This window comes from Solea senegalensis, linkage group LG7 (genome assembly GCF_019176455.1).
Source record: "Solea senegalensis isolate Sse05_10M linkage group LG7, IFAPA_SoseM_1, whole genome shotgun sequence".
In the NCBI taxonomy this organism is placed as follows: domain Eukaryota; kingdom Metazoa; phylum Chordata; class Actinopteri; order Pleuronectiformes; family Soleidae; genus Solea; species Solea senegalensis.
In genome coordinates, this window is record NC_058027.1 from 20599726 (window position 1) to 20618292 (window position 18567).

Below are 18567 nucleotides of genomic sequence, written 5' to 3' on the forward strand. Positions count from 1 at the left end.
CATAAATGTTAGCAAAGATGGCAGACACTGTTTACATTCTGGGAATGGGGTCCCGTCCCTTTATGAGTGGGCCTAAAAAGTGCTGAATTAGCACTGCAGTTTAAAGCCTTGCCCCAAGTGTCACTGGTGGGCACGTGACAAAAAAAAAAGAATGAATACATTTCTCGACTCAGGGGAAACTGAGGTTGGGAAGCACAATTTTTCAAAAATACTTTGTATTCTAGTAATACAAAGCTAAATGCAAATCGGTGAAGTATTCCTTTAAGACTGGAAAGGTAATTGTCTGTGGTTTTAATGTGTCGCTCTGTTAATATAGCAATAAAAATGTCGCACTGTAGTAAATTAAGTGAAAAAAGGTTTTATTTGTATCTCGCCAAATCACAACATTCAGGACCTTGAGGCACTTCACATAGTAAGGCAGAAATCCCATATATCACATTATTCACTATGCACAGACTGCAAAAATGTCAAATAGCTGAGTCGTATTTTGGCTGTGTATTTCTTCTTTTTTTGGGAGAACAATATTTGTTACACAGTTGGCAGAATTATGTCTGTGAAATGACTCTGCACAAAATGTGTTGTTAAAGGAATACTTCACAGATTTGCGTTTAGCTTTGTATTACTAGAATAGGGGTAGTATTTTTGATACTTCCCCAACCTCAGTTTCCCCTGAGTCGAGAAATATCTTCATTCTTTTCTTTGTTACGTGCCCACCAGTGACACTTGGTCCTGTTAGCGTAGCTGTTAGCAAAGATGGCGGACACTGTTTACATTCTGGGAATGAGGTCCCGTCCCCCAACGAGTGGGTCTAAAAAGTGCAGAATTAGCGTTGCAGTTTCAAGTCTCGGACCAAGACTCGGACCAAGTGTCACTGGTGGGCACGTAACAAAGAAAAGAATGAAGATATTTCTTGACTCAGGAGAAACTGAGCTTGGGAAACACAATATTCCTTTCTTCTATTCTAGTAATTCAAAGCTAAATGCAAAGTATTCCTTTAACAGCTTCACAGTTCATAAATGGCTGTATCGGGCTAATATGTGTATCGGTAGATTGTACTCAAGTTTGTGATATTGGACCCAAAAAAGTGGTGTCGTCCCATCCTTACTTTTAACACCAGGAAATGTCTGAGAGCCAGACTCAAAAAAAGATTGCAGTGGTTGGGGTGAAAGTAAAAATGGGGGACAGAGTGGGGACAGAGGGAAAGAGTGACGGGCGAAGTGGGGACAGAAGAGAGAGACCATTCATTCGGGACAGTTCTCTATCAGTTGAGATGTAAAAAAAAAATATATATATAGTATGACATGATCATTAAAAAAGTAGCAGCATGAATCATTGGAAAACAAAGAATTTTATAAAAAACGATACAGCAAATGGGCCTCATGTTATGTTGTAAAAATGATTTAACCCGTAGAACACAGAGCATTTTTGGCTGCTTTTTTAAAACAAACAGTATATACACAGTGCAACCTCTGCAATCTGATTAAAAAAACACACCTGAGCAAAGTACTCGTTCAACATCGGATTGAATTTGTGAAATTTGGAAATACGTCACAGTTCACAGTTCACTTGGCTCGTTTTTATGAACAAAAAGAAGAAAAAAAAGGGTAAATTTTTGTGACTTCTGCACAGTTATTGCTACTTTATATTTTATAAAATTTATCATAAGTTTGACTCAACAACACGTAAGAAGACGTAAAATATATAGAACAGCCAACACTGTGCTGCTGTTTTACTTGACATGGACAATCGATTTAAACTTTCTACGTGAGGAAACATCAAGCCTTAATGGCCCTTGGTTTTTCCTCCATGTACTGAGAAATAACAAAGTGCATTTTCTTGATGGCCAGCTGGGTATCTTCAGCGGTCACCATAGGGTGCCACACAGCCCGTATTGAGTTTCCATAAAACGGGTACATGGGAACCTGTATCGGCTGTCCCAGTGCGGCCTTTTCTTTCTCACAAACCATACCCATGCGATCACAGAACTCAGAGGGACTCCAGCTGCAGCCGTTAAGATAGAAGCGCACAATGTTTGTCTCCACGGACGCCAAGTCCAAGGTGAACAGGTCACAGTCGTGCACGGCTGGTTGACAGAACACAACACAGAAGAAGCATGAACAAAAACACCATAGCAGCCACTTGGTTAGTTAAATTTCCACTAACAAAATTGATCACCTTACCCTGAGCAAAGATTTTTGCATTGCGATGATCCTGCTCCAGTCTTCCCATCATAATACTATGCTGTAAAGACACTTTTCCAGCTGCTGCTAATACACCAGCCTTTACCATAGACCCTCCCAGAACTCTACAACACCGCTTTGCTCGTGTTATGAAGTCTCGGGGTCCAGCAAGAATAGCCCCCACAGGGGAACCCAGGACCTGTTACACACCATCATTTGAATATCAATTTTGTATTTATTTTGACTTAACACATATAGATTCTCCAAGAATACAGTATGTGCAGACCTTTTCTAATGTTTTTCATATCCCACCTTGCAGAGGCTTATAGTGACGCTGTGTGTGTGCTGCAGTATGGTCGATAGAGGAACCCCCTGGGCCACGGCGGCATTCACCACCCTGGCTCCATCCATGTGAACTGATAGACCGTATCTATCTGCCAAAGCCCGAACCTTGGAAATAAAGACAAACCACCCAAAGATGATCAAACCGTTGAGAGATGCTGTAATTTCCACAAGACTGTACATATGACGGGTATAAATACAGAGAAAATAGACTCCTCTGGTTGCAACAGTAAGTTAGATTAGAGTTAATGTCTATTTCAGTAGAACATGATGTTGATTCTGTAAATTGTGATTTCATTTAAAGTAAAACAAACAAAATGGCACGGCACATACAGTATGAGTGGAGACCAGTGCCTGTGGTTGCAGGTGACATTTGTGAATTTCACAACTGGAAAACTATGTCCATTTTTATATACAGCCTAAGATTTTATTTTTTTTGCCCATCTGCTTCCATGAGGCAAAAATCACAACTGCTTTCACACGTTTTTAACAAATAATGTCAAACAAACACAAGGGGACAGGAGTGTAAACCACAAGTGGTGAACAATGAGAAATCCAAGGCCAAATAAGAGCCATTAAGAGACTAATAAATGGGTTTTTACTTGCATAATGACAAATAAAGGCTATTCTAGCAGAGGGCACACATTGACCAGTACTACACCACGTTACACCAGCTTAGCAAGGTATTTAATTAGTATCTGTGTATCCCAAGCCTAACTTAAAGACACAAGCAGCTTTTTCAAACAAGAGCCTCACAGTGGTGCAAGGACTTTTCTACAACAATCAGACTTTTGAGGCCCTAAATGGTGGTGAAAACGTACAAAAATTGGCACACAAATATAAATGCCATCAAGATGGTTTCCCTGCCGAGGTTCTTGTATCTCTTTCAAAATGTACCTATTTTTTTTGGCACGATGGCAAAAAAAATGGCACAGTAGTGCACCCTGAGGTGAAATGTGGCTGAAGAAAGCCGTAAATAAGTTGCAATAAATGTCACATAACTTGGTGGAAAAATGTTACAGCCCATGACAAACAAAAACAACTATGAACATTTCATAAATGAATTAATTAGCACGTTAATCGTGCCTACATTAAAAAAAAGTTTTTTAAAACTTCAGACCAAAAACTGAACTTAAAAACACCAAGAAAGGGTAAGAATAACTTGTATGTCTGAGGTTGTGAGTTCAAGTAATTCAACTGTAAACTGTCAAAAGCTCCAAGAAAACCTGAACAGGTATCTCAGTTCATATGAACACTGCTGTGAGGTTCTGATGTCAAAGGTTCAATTCTTATAAAGAACATTTTAAGACATTATGACCCAGGGTTTCATGGCAAGGCGGCTTTGTTCACAGCCATAAGTTTGTTCAGTCTACAAGGAGACAGGTTTGATTCCACAACCATGGAAACGGGGTGATGTTTGTGGAACTAAACCCCGTCAGACCAGAACAACCCCACAGTTGTGGAGCCAAGCCTGGCACCATGCAGACTGGACACAACTCCACCTGTGCAGAACAGAGTGAATTATATTTAGAAAAGGATTCCCACTCACATCCTGCAGGAAGGACAGAGGCATCACACGTCCTCCCTGTGTGTTATGTGTGTTCTCCAGACATATTAGGCGTGTGCGGCAGTAATAGGTTAAAGGGTATCCAAGGCGGATCCTTGATTCCAGCTGCTCCAAGTCAAATGTCCCATCAGGGAGGGTGGTTGCTGTGGTGGTGTGGACGCCGGCCACCTGAGTCCACACAAAAGCACACACTGAACTTCTACAACTGGAAACTGATCTGTTGTGTTGTTGTGGGACGGTGATCGCGGTGTGATACACTGACCTGTGCACTTCCGCCTTGCTCGTACATGTGCAAATGGGACAAGTCGCCCACTATCATCTCGTCGCCCCTCTCACTGCAGTGCACCATCACTGCAAAATGAAGAACATGTAGTTTTATTTTTGACTGTTCTGACCTCACAGAATGGATTCCACCAGTGACGACTCAGCTCACCTGCAATAAGGTTACCCATGGTTGCTGTGGGGACCAACAGTGCATCCTCCATCCCACACATATCTGCTGCAATTTTCTGTAGCTCTGCAGGAAAACGGCAAATATGGAAAGATTTATGGCAGCGTTTCACAAGTATCTCACAGCTAACTCTTGTGTCTTTGTTCTCTTATATTTTTGTAATGTTCCCCTCTCTCTTTCAACTTGCAGATCACAATCAGTTTTGCTTTTACAGTAATAAATGACATGACAATCAACAATACTGTGGCAGCCCTTTTCATTGATTTTTCAAAAGCCTGTGACACTGTGGATTACGCAATATTGAAGCAGAGACTCACCAGTATTGGTGTCAGAACACATTGATAATTATCTTGATCATTGTCAACAGACAAATAGCTTCACTGCAACTAATTGCGTCCCAAAGCACCAAATTTTATAGTGGGTGACTTCAATCACGTGTCCTTAAAAACTCCCTAAAAAACTTTTATCAGTATGTTACAGTATGTCTAACCAGGAAGGACAAAACTCTGGATCTTTGTTATGGTTCAGTTAAGGGAGCTTATAAATCAATCAGGCTGCCCCCATAGGCTCTGCTGACCATAACTGTGTGCTCCTTCTCCCCTCATACAAATCTGTGCTGAAAAGGGAAAAAGTCCACACCAAAGAGGTCAAAATCTGGTCAGAGGAGGCCACCACCTGCCTCCAAGGATGCTTTGACTGTACTGACTGGGAGATGTTCAAAGACTCTTGTAACGACATTCATGAACTATGATATGATAATCCCCACTAAAAACATCACGGTTTATCCTAATAATAAACCATGAATGACCAAGGCAGTCAAATCCTCTCTGTTAAAGAAAAAAACTGTCATTTGGCCAGCGAGGTCCTTTTGAAATCGAGGCAGCTAAAAGAGAGGTAAAAGAAGCTGTTAAAGGCTAAACAGAAGTACAAATCTACAGTAGAGAGCAAACTGGCAGAGAGGAACCTTTCTTCAGCCTGGTCTGGCATGAAAGCTATAGCATGCCAGCATCGCCATGGATGGCTTTAGGACAGACGATGAATTCGCCAGTGCCCTCAATTACTTCTACCTGAGATTCGATCGATCTGATTTCAGAGAGGAAACTGAGAGTCTGAGGAGTCAAGTTAAAGATGACCAGCATTTTATCATAGAGCAGAGGGGAGTGGAAAAGTCATTCCTCTCTCTTAAATTAAATAAATTCCTGGCCCTGATAAAATTAGTGGCATTTTACTCAAGTCTGTGCAAGGCAGTTGAGTTCCATCTTTCACTTTATTTTTAACATGTCCTTAAAGGAACAAACTGTACCTTATGTGTGGGAGCAGGCAGTAATTATCCCGGTTCCTAAAGTGAGCAAACCTAAAGGCCTTACTGATTTTCGACCAGTGGCCCTCAAAGAAATTTGCTGACTATACAGTCATTGTGTGTCTGAGTTCGGCCATGGTCCAGTTTTTAATGATTTTATTAGCTGGTGTGATGACTCTTCCATGGAGCTAAACATATCCAAAACAAAGGACATGATTATTGATTTTAGAATGCATGCTCCAACCCAGGACCCAACAACCATCAAAGGCCAACCTGTGGACTGTGTTGACAGCTATAAGTATTTAGGGACGGTCATTCCAAACTGACCTTCACCAAGAATTGTGAGGCAGTATGTAAAAAAGGCCTTCAACGCTTGGCGTGTCGTAGGAAATTGTCCCGTTTCCATTTTGAGAAAAGGTTACTGACAGTGTTCTACCAAGCCTTCATCGAATCCCTTCTGTCTTTTTCTCTTGTAGCATGGTTTGGTAATCTGGCACTGCAAGACATGAACTTACTTAGCCAAATAGTTAAGTGGGCAGGTAGACTTATTGGGGAGTCTCAACCAAGCTTGTCAGTATTCTTCCACACTCAGTTACAGCAGAAAGCTAGGTCAATTTGTGAGAACTGTTCCCATCCCTTAAAGAGTGAATTCCAGCTCCTCCCATCTGGCCGTCGGCTGTTGGCTCCTAAGGGGAAAACAAAGCGCTACAGGACTAGCTTTGTGCCTGCTGCTATTTCATTATTGAATGAAATAGGCATAGGCTCACATATGTACATATGCCTCCCCTTTCTGCTCAATGCTGCACTAACATTCTGTGAGAATGATTTTATATTTTACTGTTGGTATGTGTGAACTGCTGTATCTCCTGTCTGCACAATAATTTTACCCTTGGGTACCAATAAAGAAACCTTGAACCTTGAACCTTGAACCTCATGGGTCAGTCCTAGTGCATTTCAATGCAGAAATGTTGCATATTATATCACTGAATCTAGACACATAGTCTAAACTAGTCTAAACACAGATACATATGAAAGCTGTTGGTTCTCACCCATAAAGCATTTACTTCTTCATTCTTTATATTAATTATCTTGGCAGTAGCATCTCCAGTATAAATTTGACACACAGAACAACAATAGTGAAGTCCAACATGCAGCAGTCTCGGTCTCTCAAGTGACCGCCTGAATCTGGGTGACGGGGCTGAATAACGTTAACAACTCACTGGACAAGTTTCAGCTTCACACGTGCAAAATATCTGGGGGGTTTTTCCACCACATTGTCAGAACTGAAGAAGCCTCTTGGGTGAGAGTTGAAAATCTTTATGCAGCTTATATGGCCCCTGTATGTAAAAATCTATGCCCGTATAAAGAAACTTTAAGGGACACTTGGGTAAAAGTATCTTAGCAGAAAATGACTTTGGTAGAAGTTGAAGTCTCTTTTTGTAATATTACTTAAGTAAAAGTCTTAAAGAATATGCCATTAACTGTACTTTCCAACACTGAAGGACACTTTACAAAGACAAACAATAAATAAAAATAAATAAATAAATTGTTATGTGAGAAAAACAGACGACAGGAAGACACAGTAAACAGACATGGGAACAGGTGAGGAGAGTCAGAGTTGCAGATGTCTGGTGAGAGTGAATTCCAGAGATTGGAAGCAGAGTGTTGAGTAAAAGTAAAGTGGTAGGGTGAGTTTTCATTCACGTGGAAGGTTGTGGGTTCAATTCCTGGCCCTGCTAGTCTATATGTGTCCTTGAGGAAGCATGTGAATGACAAAACTGTAGTGTAAAGCAGCTCATCAAGACTAGAAAAGCTCTATATAAATACAGACCATTACTAACTCTTCTTCTTCTGATTTTATTTGGTAGTAACTAAGATAAGATAATATTTTATTTGTCCCGCAGTGGGGAAATGTACATCTTTACCACAGCAAAGACAGTAAAGATAAAGATTATAAATAATAAACATGCATTACAAAAAAAGTACAATATATAAAGATATTAACACTAAGACTATTAAAAAAGGTAAAATAGAATGTACATTATAGACAGTTTCCAGAATATATACAGTATAAACAAAGATTGAATGTATATTGCACCTATGTAAAGGGGAAATGTAGTGGAGTAAAAGTGAAAGTTGCTAGAAATAGAAATTACTGCTACATGAATTTTGTATTTTGTTATTTACAGCAATGTGTAAAATGTAAGCCCTTAATGAAATCTTAGGTCTGACACTGCTTACTTACCAGTAACGTGCACTTCTCCACTGCCTGCAGCCGCCCCCATGGCCCGAAGCACTGCAGGCCCAGGTTTCTTGACCGCATCAGTGCGGAGGTCAACCACCCGCACATGGGCATGTCCTTCCAGCACAGGATACTTGATTGCGTAGTAGCCTCGCATAGAGCTCCGTCCCGACATAGGAGAATGACCCAGTTTATATAAAGCCACATTTTGACTAATCCCTTTCAAAAAAAACCTCGATGATAATGTCATAACGGACAGTCTTCTGATCGCCTTCATTGTCCCAACACAGTGGTCGGTGCAAGTGAAGCAGAGAGCTCTTATATACACACGTTACATCATCTCAAGTCAGGACAAGTCAGGTTTTTCATGTTCAAGCCAGTGAGCAGCAAGGACTTTTTTTTTTGTAACCATGCGGTTGTCGTGCTCATGGTGATGACATGACGAGGACACTGATGCATAGTTCCTCACTCAGAGAATGACACAGCCAATCACAAGAAGGCATCTGACATAAAACAAGATGCAAGAGGGAACGGGACTACCATTATAACACTAAAAATGGCAAACAATGTAATGTAGAGGTTTTTTTTTTAATGCACCAGAAACTGTCCTGTCTGACATGTCTATCAGTCACCAATGGCATCTCTGCATGTTTGGAAGACAACACTCAAGTCAGAACAAGTCGAGGTACTTAAATGTATATGACCAACATCATAATCCCCTGACCTAAGATGTTATCCTGGAATCAGGGGAAAAACTAAAACTAGATACCTCAGGAGGAGCCACAGAGGATATCCATTTGGATTTGATCATTTTTCATGTGCTATGAAGGTATGATGCACTTCACAAAAGGCATCACAATAACTTGTTTTTATTGAATTGATTTCAGAATTATAATGTCTCTGATTTTTATTTATCAGTAAAGCAAGTGTAGCAACTTCCTTTTGAATACTGGTTACATTTGTAGTAACCGTGGAGCTCTTCCTTCCCCCATTGCAACATCTCGAGCTTCAGCCTCGGGTTTGGTTGGAGTCAAAGGATAAGGCTTCTAAAATGTCACGATATAGTAAAACCTTGCAGTTTAGAAAGGCTTCAAATATGTCATGATATAGTATCAAACATATTATGGTATAGAAGGCTTCAAAAGTTTATGGCGTAGCCAGTCACCAGTTCAACGACAGTCTATTATTTTTAAAACCACATTATAGTTTAGTAAGGTGTCAAAAATGTTACAGATTCATTTTTGTTAATATTAATCATCTGCTTTAATGTATAACTTTATTTAAATAACAATCAGGAACTGTACATTTAAAACAGTGGATCTACGCGTGTGAAAGGGGAAACTGGGAGTAGAAAAGTGAAAATATTGGATCATCATCAGTGTCTGTTAGGCCGCCATCCCAGGTCTGTGGAACATTTCTCCAATGAGAAGCTCGGCACTCCTCGGCATGGAACATGTAAACATGTAACCCTTTGAATGAGAGTGTGACAAGCTTGATGTGACGGGACATTCTTCTGGTTCATTATCTGTCAATTATTTCATTACTCCTAATCCTCGTAGTGTCATTTCAGTCTGTACCCGGCTGCGAGGCAGGTTGACAATGTTCTGAGGCGACTAACATATTTAAAATCACCGTTTGACACGTGTGTACTTGCCACGTGAGCATGATCGGAGCCACAGGTGGTGTTTATAATCTCCAGGTGATGATCAACCAGTCCGTTTACTGAAGGTTTAGTTTGTGTTTTGACGTCAGAGTGCCTCGTTGAGCGGGGCCATGAGCAGCTGCAGCTCTTTGAAGGTGCTGCCGTGACGACCAACCTGTGCCGCCTTGATCTTCGTGATGTTACCGAGGTTCTTCAGCTGCTTGTAGCACGCTTTGCACTTCTGGTGTCTGCAACAATCAATACATAATGATAATAATGATGGTAATAATAACAATAATAGTAATCACAATAATAATAAAAAACGAAAAAATACTGATGTGCAATTGGTCAGATTTTAACACAGGTCTCAAACTCAATGTCTCTGTATGTCCCCACTGTCCATAAGTGAAACATGACTGTGACTGTGGGACAACACAAAATACAGATTTGACCCACGTGAAGGTTCAGGATGTGTTTAGTGTTATTGAGCAATTCGCGAAACTCCCAGTATAATGTAAATGAAGTGATTCATGAAAAAGATTGACTCTCATGCTCCTCATCTTGGCTCGGTTTACAGCCTCTATTAAATTGCAACACAGTGGAATTCTTTTTGTGTGTGTGTTCAGCCGTGTGTGTGTGTCGTACTCAGAACCCGTTTACAGCCGTCTTACTTTACTGGTACTCAAAAATGACAACCTGTTCTCTTGACAAACACCACTTTATGTGTGCAGCACAGGAATGTTGATGGGCAAAATTCAACGTGGCCATGTGCATCCTAAACATCAGCTCTGAACAGTGACAGCTATGTTTATATTCCCTTCATTGAATAGTGATTTTTCAAGTTCTCTGTAAAGTGAAGAATTAAAGCGACTCACCGCTCCTCTCGTGTGATGTCCACTCCGACAGATGGTGCGGCCTTCAGTGTGTCGAAGATCAGCACCCAGAAATGTTTCATGATGAGCCTCAGAGACATGCAGCCGGTCTGCATGTAGCTGACAACACAGGATATTTGAACAAAAATTAAAAATCAGTATCGAAGGAAAACTGAAGATTACAAGACCAAGTAAAATGGCCTCATACTGAATATTAGTTATATATTTAAGTTATAAAATGTTAAATCTGTAGTCATCAGTGACAGCAAAGACGTAAATATGCATATGATATTGCCTGCATATGAATCAAGTGAACCAAAAGCGCGTCTCATCTTTATTAACAGCATCAGCTGTCGTCACTCACCTCTCGTATTTACTCTGCAGCAGTTTGCCGATCTGAGGGAGAACCGTCATACAAAGGTCCAGTTTCCACAGAGACCTGAAAGACCACGGCGACATCAAAAACTAAATCTAAAATAAAACTAAGAATAAAAATCAGACGTTTTTGTTCAAATCGTCAGACTTCCTCTTCTGTCTTTCAGATGACACATGAACTCAAATTGTGCAGTTTGAAAGTTTAAAGCACAGAAGATTGCCTTGACAAATGGTGAGTGTGTGTTTGAGACTCACGGTTGGAGGTTGATGATGTTGAGGATGTCCACAACAATGGAGAGGTCATTCATGGAGACAGCAGTGTCCAGAGCACTCTGCAGAGGGACAGGAGACAGGAGACAGGAGGTGAAGAGGAAGTCCATGAGATGTACTGTATGTAAACTATACTAAAAATGTATTTTCTGAACGAAAGAAATCGCACTTTTTTCTAATTTTAATTACCTAACTAAAGAGGAATTAGGTGCAAATTGACTGCAGATGAGAAAATATGTTCGAATTATTATAATTATCATAGCCGACATTTATTTGAATTCTCATATGAAACTGATGAAACTGACTTGAATTTCCAGGAGATGAATTATTTTACACTTTGACTTGGTGACTGTTACAAACATACTCCAGGGTCAGTACGTGTTCTGGAGTCTCACCTTCACGTCCTCTCTGACCCACACGCCTCGCACCGTCTCCAGGTTCTTGTGTCGGCTGCTCAGCATCACGCACATGGTGTCGTGACCTTTCTTGATCTGAGACACAGCCTCCTCATTGTTCAAAGCTGCACGTCTGTTGTTCGGTGAAAACTGAGGAGAAAAGAAAACACAGACACAGATCTTTTTTAGTTTCAGGAGAACTGAGAAGTCACAGATTATGAACTATTATAAAAGTAGTTGTCGACTGTTGAATGTGTTACTGTGAACTTTGACTCTAAATAAAAAAATCTATACCCACCCATTGTTTACTCATTTCAGAGAGTAAAGGGATTGTGTAAGTGTCTTGCACACCCAGTCTTTGTAAATAATTCCACATGAAACATAATTTGTGAATTTTATTTAGTGTAAAAAAAATATTCCCCCCCCCTATTATGTTCATATATGTGATTTTCAGTTCAGTGTAAAACTGTTTGAGACTCACAGGCAGGAAATCAGCCACGTTCAGTCCAATGGGTTCATTCCTGGTACTCGGGATGATTTTTGATTGTGGTTTAGACTTTGCCGTGATGATGGGAGGCTGAGGCTGAGGGGGACAGGAGATGGGGGGTCGGGAGGACGATGGGCCACCTGCTGAGGGGAGCTGAGGCTTGAGACTAGAAACCACTGTGGGCTCCACCCTCTGGACTGGAGTAGAAGACGCCATTGGAGGAGCCTTTAACACACAACAAAACTTAATATTCACACAATAAAACAAGAGCAAACACTAGGCGACTGATGCTGCTGCTGCTGTTTTCTCTGACCTGCATCTTGTCAGGAAATGGAGAAGCCATGTCCTTTGGCTGGCGGCCAGTCGCCAAGATGGTTTCTGAAACGATGACAAAGACACGTCACTTTGATTGCACACTTGAAATACGATCCAATCCAACAAGCAGAACAAGTAGAACAACAGAAAATCTTATTTTGGGTGCGGTAAAAGTTCTACTGTACAAACACGTTTTTTTTCCTAAAGTCCTAAATGTGTTTCTCAAACATGTTTAAAAAAATTACTTTTAAACTTTCCATCAACATTTTTTTCCACAGACAACTTCATTCAATGACTGCTGTCCATACTCATTTACATAATTACATAATAAAGTCTTTAAGAAACATATTGTGGACTCTTTAATGCTAAGATTTCTGTTAGTTTTAGTTTTTACCGTCCTCTGGAGGAGCAGGGAAAGGCTCCGACATTTTAGGAGGCGTCCGAGCTGCAGGAGAAAAAAGATGAAACTTTTCATCAACTCATTTACACTTAGACTTAAAATATGAAGCTAAGTGAAGAGAAAAAAAAACAGTTGTGATGCTGCAAGTCGACCTACAGATGGCGTTTTTGGGCTGAAAGATTTCCTTGAAGTCTTCAGCATTGTGGATCTCTGCTGACGACGCTTTCTCGTCAGCCTCGTCCTCACTGGGGCTCCGTCTCTCCCCTTCAGGGCTCGGCCTCTCGGTGTCTGCCCTCTGCTTCACCCTGGTGACAACACAACATGTGGAGTGACATCACATTATGTGACTGAGAGCCATGGTTAATGTTTGTTTCTAGAATTAATGATAATAAAAAATAAATCACTATCATCTCATTGTCAACTGTAAACCATTTTAACTACTGACAACTGAAAAAGTGGTACTTACGAATTAACTAGATGATTAAAACCTAGTCACTTTTTTACTGTTGGAATTTTGAGTCAAAGTTTGGGACAACTGGGAATCTACTTTAAGAGACATAATCATGTTGTCTAATAACAACTGATTTACTGATACTCCAAGTACAACAGGTTTGGCTTGTTTGAATGTGTAAGTTGCTAATGTAAAGACGGCCTGTAAAAGCGTAAAGACAGAAACGGCAACAGCTGGACGTGTCATACCTCTGTGAGCTACAGGTGGTTGTCGGCCTTTCATAGTTCTTTCGCAGTGCGGCCCCTTTGGGGTCCTTTGGCTCTGTGAGTGGCTCATTGTCCCGGACGATTCCCTGGATCACAAAGCTGCCGCTCTGTTTCACCCTCTTCAGATCGACAACATATGAAGACACGCTGGACAGCTGGTGAGACACGCCGATCTGGCCAAAGTCAGAGGGGAGGGATGAGACAGACGTGAGGTGTGAAGCTGACAGAGGTGAGATCGTTTTGTATAATCAACAATGATTTTGTTCTCATACACACCAGCTGCTGGTTACAGACTGCCAGATCCGAGACTTTGCCCCAACCCACTGACACCATGTCGAAGCAGCGGTCAGGCTCCCAACCAAAGACACGCAGAGAGTCTGTGGCTCCGCTGAACAGACAACTACCATCTGGACTGAAAGATACACACCTGAAACCACAGGTGAGAGGTCAGTGGTCACACTCCAGCACAGCACTTTTCAACTCATAGATTTATACACGTAGACGCATCAGCGCATCTTGGTATGGATAAGTGTTCCCCGTACATCAGGAAAAACAGACAAAGAAACTGTGCTTTTTCCGAATAAAATGCAATAACGTTGACATTTAAAAAAGTGCATCGTCTCAGCATACGTCTAAGGTTCAACCTGTCACACTCACCTGACTGGAGACATGTCTCCCTCCAACGAGCTGATCATGGTAAATTTCTCCAGATCCCAAAGTTTGATGGTGCTGCACAGCAAACAAACACAAGCACAATCGTGGATTACAAACCAGATAAAAACAAGGATGATTTAATCCTGTAAAGAAGGTAATGAAAGAATTAATCAGCAACAGAGCCTAGTAAGAGTAGACTCTTAAAACAAATGGGTTCAGCCATAATCATGAATTAATCAAAAAAAAAAATCAGGGTGTGAAGGGGATTTCAACAAATATGATTAACACGGTTTGAGAGATCAATTATAAGCTATTGCCCAGTTGAAAACGTAAATTCATTAAATAAATAAGCACAATAAATGAAAATTAAGAGTAAAACAGGCTAAATATAAATATAATGACATTATTAAAAGTGAGAAAAATAACAAGCCTTTAACAAAGTCAGTAACAAAAACCAATTAGCTCACTGGAAAACCTGAGTCATAATATGACGTTACACAGTTTATTATCAAAGGAAACAACAGTGTCGAATGTGGTATCGTACCCGTCAGAGCTGCCTGATGCCAGCAGGTACTCGTTGGGATGGAACTGCACGATGTTGACGGCCGCGGTGTGAGATCTGAACTCTGTGATCGTCTTCCCCAGGGTCAGATCCCACAGCTGAGAGAACAAGAGACGGCGAGACACAGAAGAGAAAGTTTATAGTAAGTGTTTATGTTTTTTTTGGATTGGGGTTGTCTTCCAAGAACCAGCCTGACACAGGGGGAAAATAAATTTCTATGATTTTACAAAGGGCTCAAGTAATAAAATCTATACCTGCTTGTCTTGAGAATATGTTTGTGCTTATATCACTGTTAGATAGCCTTTTTTGACTGGAAACTGGGGTTTGTAAATAGCTCACTCAGACAAAACAAGTGGGCATGTTTTTAGACAGGTTTTCTGTTCACATGGCTTAAGGTTTTTTTTTCCTTGTGATTCTCCATGTTTCAGTCTGAGAGTCAAGCTGCAGTGGACTGAGCAAGAACGACAAATTTGGGACAGAATATTGTTACACAGCTGACGGTGATTGATGAGATAGAAAGAGGAGGAGGGAGCGTGAGGAGACAGTGATGCTGGTGACTGGAGCAGTGTTAGCCTTGTACTATCTATGAACTTGAAATGCTGTGTATTAGCAGTTTAGACAGAATGACAGTCAATAATAAATGTGGTATCATGTGGGGTGGCTTGCAACTTCTCCACATGCTCTGGTTCAATTACTGCTGTCAAATACAGCTATGACTGAAAGATATTTATAGCAATATTGATTACTCTTGATATCACTATTGCTGCTTTTTTAAAGCTTAAAGACTAGTTTTGTACTGTACTGTTCACACTGGTCTGCCTGACTTCTGTGAAATACCCCCCATCTCTGCTGCCCCCTAATCACCTACTCTATGAGCAAAAGCCACACAATGCCACTAGTTCCTACCTTGATGGTGCAGTCGTCACTGGCTGAAGCCAACCACTTCCCATCTGGACTAAAGGCCAGACTCCTCACCGCCTGAGTGTGACCCTGAGAAACAAACCCAAATGTAATTCCGAATAGAAAAGATATTCTGAATGTGATCTGTTCACACAGGTGAACTCAGAGCTGAGCTCTAGTGATCAGATCACCTGAGACATTTTTTAAATGTGTGTTTTGTGTTTCCTTTCATCTGTTCACACACACTACTTACCTTATATCTGAACACATATCCTTTCCTCCGAACGTCCCACAGCTGAGAGATGGTTCAAAGAAAAAGAAAAGTATATAATGCAGATAATTAACACAAACACATGTTGTCGAAACATAAAGATACATATGTGCACGCGCGCACACACACACACACACCTTAATGTTTGTGTCCATGGAGCTGGAGGCAAGGAAATCTCCAAATGGATGGAAGCCCAGACTAGTTATGTTAGCTTTATGTCCCATCAAAGTCCTTAAAACTGTAGAAGAGAGGAAGAGTCACACTGATGATGATGGTGATGAGTCACAGGTTTTCATGTCTGTGGTCCTGTTCAGACCTAATATGAACATCTGTCCTGAGAGATCCAATCACACGTGGACACCACTGAATACAACTGTTCACAGTACACCTGGCATTCAAATGCATCCTAGATGCATGTGTGTGTGTGTGTGCGTGCGTGTGTGTGTGTGTGTGTGAGTGCGTGTGAGTGAGTCATTGAGTCACTCATACCTGACCTAAGAGATGAGCACATGTGATCACATCATTAAGGGCAGATGTTGATATCAGATATCAAAGAGATCCATTACCTTTAAAACAAGCATAAAAGCAACTTCACAATCACAGTTCACACGCAGAGAACTAAAATGGATCTCACTCTTGGCAGCCTCCAGGTCCCAGACTCGTATTGATCCAGACTGTGAACCAGCAACGACCTGCTCCTCTGACATGTTGAATTGGACACATTCCACTGGGTTTTTGTGACCAGTCAGACTCTGAGATATGACAACAGATGCACACGCATTCATAATCAGAATACTGAGCTCCATTCTCTGATGGCTGATCACAGTTTAGTGTGCACATTATGTGGTTCTGTCAGATGATCATGAGGAGGACTCACCATGATGCAGTTGGCCTTGCTCACAGCCCAGATGTTGACCCTGCAGTCCTCTCCTCCTGTGGCAAGCAGGCGGCCGGAGCTTTTCCCCAGAGCCAAACAGGAGACACTGCTGGAGTGAGCCTCGAACTCCTCTGCAAAAACACACAAGGAACATTTTAGCTATAACCTGTCTGAGAAGATGCTGGAGTCTCTACAGCACTGCACTGCACTAGCTGATAGCACGTATCAACTCAAGGCTGTGGACTCGTTGCAGGTATGAGGATTTTCCTATTGGGAGCAGAAAAGTGTCAAAACCTCCTTCATGATTGACACCAACTTTCTCAGCTGTTTGGTTTGGTGCAGCTCTTAATCATCCGGATCAAAAAAGAATAATTCCAAACCAAAGAAAAATGAAGTTTCTACTCACGCAGCCGCCATGATATCTTGGTGGTTCTGGCAGCAGCCATGCTGGTCACACTGAAGACTCACATCCACCTGCAGCAACACAACATATGCAACTGTATAAACTTGTCAACAGATGATAAACTCATGCTGTGAATTATATTTTCACATGATTAATTCTGAATGCAGCATTTTAAAATCCACATACATAAAACACAGTTGGACTGATGGGGATTTTTAATGGCAGATTCAGATGTTTAGAAATCAGGGCAGCCAGTTGGCTGCAGTGATGCTGTTTTTTTTGGCAAGTTTTATTTTTTTCCTCCCATAAAATAAAATAGAAAGTATCACAGTACAGTATAGTACAAATAATACTCAAATGTCTGCATTGCATTGCAATTATATATTTTAAATACAAAATGAATTAACTACATTTACATATTAAATAACACAGCAATCAAACAACTAAACCATGTCAAATAAACATTGGACAGAAAAATAACGTTTTCTTTTATGAATTCTCTGTTAGAAATTATGCGTTAGTGTACATAAATAAAGTAACCAGGGGTAAATCTATCTTATAACGATAGTTTAAAGGACAGGTTTACATTTTTAATACAGCACCAACACACCCACATGTTTGCTGTGAATTGCTCTTTTTCTCTTCAAAAAGAGACTACTTACATCAGATTAATTACACCACCTGCCCATTCTTAACAGGCTGCGAAGTGTTGACTAAATACTTTAAAGTATGCCAAAGACAGAAAGGGTAATTAAAAAAAACAATTGAAAGTTGGCCTCAGGATCCGCATCAGGTCAGAAAAACAGCAACACACCTTTGTAACTAAGCTTAGTGTTTAATACTGATTAAAAATCTGATTAACAAACGCACCGGCATGTTACACAAGAGTCCGGGGACATTTGGATTAAATGACCGAAGAGCAGATGAGGCCCAGCAGGACACTTCGCCCAGTTTAATTAGCCTTTATACTGTTAACTGTTAGCTGACCAGAGTTTAAGTAGATTAGCACTCCGAGCTAACCAACGCTAGCCACCTTTTCCTTAAAATTATTTTAACGCTTATTTGCTAACTCTTGACTAAATCATCCGTTTACCTCTGTCGGTACATGTGCCCAGAGACGTTCACGTGAAACGTCAAACTGACCACATATAATCCGTCTCGGCCGTTGAGGATGACTTGTTGACAGTCCGGTTGCTCCTCTACTGTAACTTAGCTACGGAGCAACAGAGCGTTTACTTCCGCTGTCTTCAAATAAAACTTTATTAGCAAAAACAATAATATCGGTAATGAAAAAACACAAACACAAACAACTTAAAAAAAGAAGCATTTAAGTGTCGTACAAATA

The 18567-nt window shown here is 40.8% G+C and overlaps 2 protein-coding genes across 3 annotated transcripts; both read right to left on the reverse strand.

Annotated features, from left to right (window-relative positions):
- Positions 1-1636: 1636 nt before the first annotated feature.
- On the reverse strand, positions 1637-8432 carry LOC122772702 (probable low-specificity L-threonine aldolase 2). Its single transcript, XM_044030912.1, has 7 exons — positions 8086-8432; positions 4523-4606; positions 4352-4440; positions 4072-4257; positions 2493-2630; positions 2181-2379; positions 1637-2083 (listed from the first exon to the last, which is right to left on the reverse strand). The coding sequence occupies exons 1-7, from the start codon at positions 8357-8359 to the stop codon at positions 1776-1778; spliced, it is 1278 nt and encodes a 425-aa protein (XP_043886847.1). The 5' UTR covers positions 8360-8432; the 3' UTR covers positions 1637-1775.
- An 888-nt stretch (positions 8433-9320) lies between these two features.
- LOC122772871 (katanin p80 WD40 repeat-containing subunit B1-like) lies at positions 9321-18450 on the reverse strand. 2 transcript variants are annotated; one of them, XM_044031198.1, is made up of 20 exons: positions 18316-18450; positions 17226-17293; positions 16820-16950; positions 16577-16694; positions 16080-16180; positions 15925-15966; positions 15678-15761; positions 14754-14869; positions 14213-14284; positions 13832-13982; positions 13538-13728; positions 12995-13143; positions 12833-12883; positions 12437-12501; positions 12118-12348; positions 11637-11786; positions 11227-11303; positions 10961-11035; positions 10600-10716; positions 9321-9972 (listed from the first exon to the last, which is right to left on the reverse strand). In XM_044031198.1, exons 2-20 carry the CDS (start codon positions 17263-17265, stop codon positions 9831-9833), a joined length of 2103 nt encoding a protein of 700 aa, XP_043887133.1. In that variant the 5' UTR covers positions 17266-17293; positions 18316-18450; the 3' UTR covers positions 9321-9830. The 2 variants fall into 2 exon arrangements, with proteins under 2 accessions (XP_043887133.1, XP_043887134.1); XM_044031199.1 differs by lacking the exons at positions 16577-16694; positions 16820-16950; positions 17226-17293; positions 18316-18450 and adding an exon at positions 16432-16540.
- Positions 18451-18567: the final 117 nt, after the last annotated feature.

What these genes read in the sequence shown, in the direction of transcription:
- LOC122772702 (XM_044030912.1), bottom strand. Translation starts at nt 8,359, where the DNA reads ATGAAGGCGATCAGAAGACTGTCCGTTATGACATTATCATCGAGGTTT. An exon ending in TGGAGAAGTGCACGTTACTG is followed by an intron (nt 4,607 to 8,085) that starts GTAAGTAAGCAG and finishes GTTTTCCTGCAG; the next exon opens with AGCTACAGAAAATTGCAGCA. An exon ending in TCACTATAAGCCTCTGCAAG is followed by an intron (nt 2,380 to 2,492) that starts GTGGGATATGAA and finishes GGTGTGTAACAG; the next exon opens with GTCCTGGGTTCCCCTGTGGG.
- LOC122772871 (XM_044031198.1), bottom strand. Translation starts at nt 17,265, where the DNA reads ATGGCTGCTGCCAGAACCACCAAGATATCATGGCGGCTGC. An exon ending in GCATCAGGCAGCTCTGACGG is followed by an intron (nt 14,285 to 14,753) that starts GTACGATACCAC and finishes TTTGCTGTGCAG; the next exon opens with CACCATCAAACTTTGGGATC. An exon ending in CTGCAGAGTAAATACGAGAG is followed by an intron (nt 10,717 to 10,960) that starts GTGAGTGACGAC and finishes CTGTGTTGTCAG; the next exon opens with CTACATGCAGACCGGCTGCA.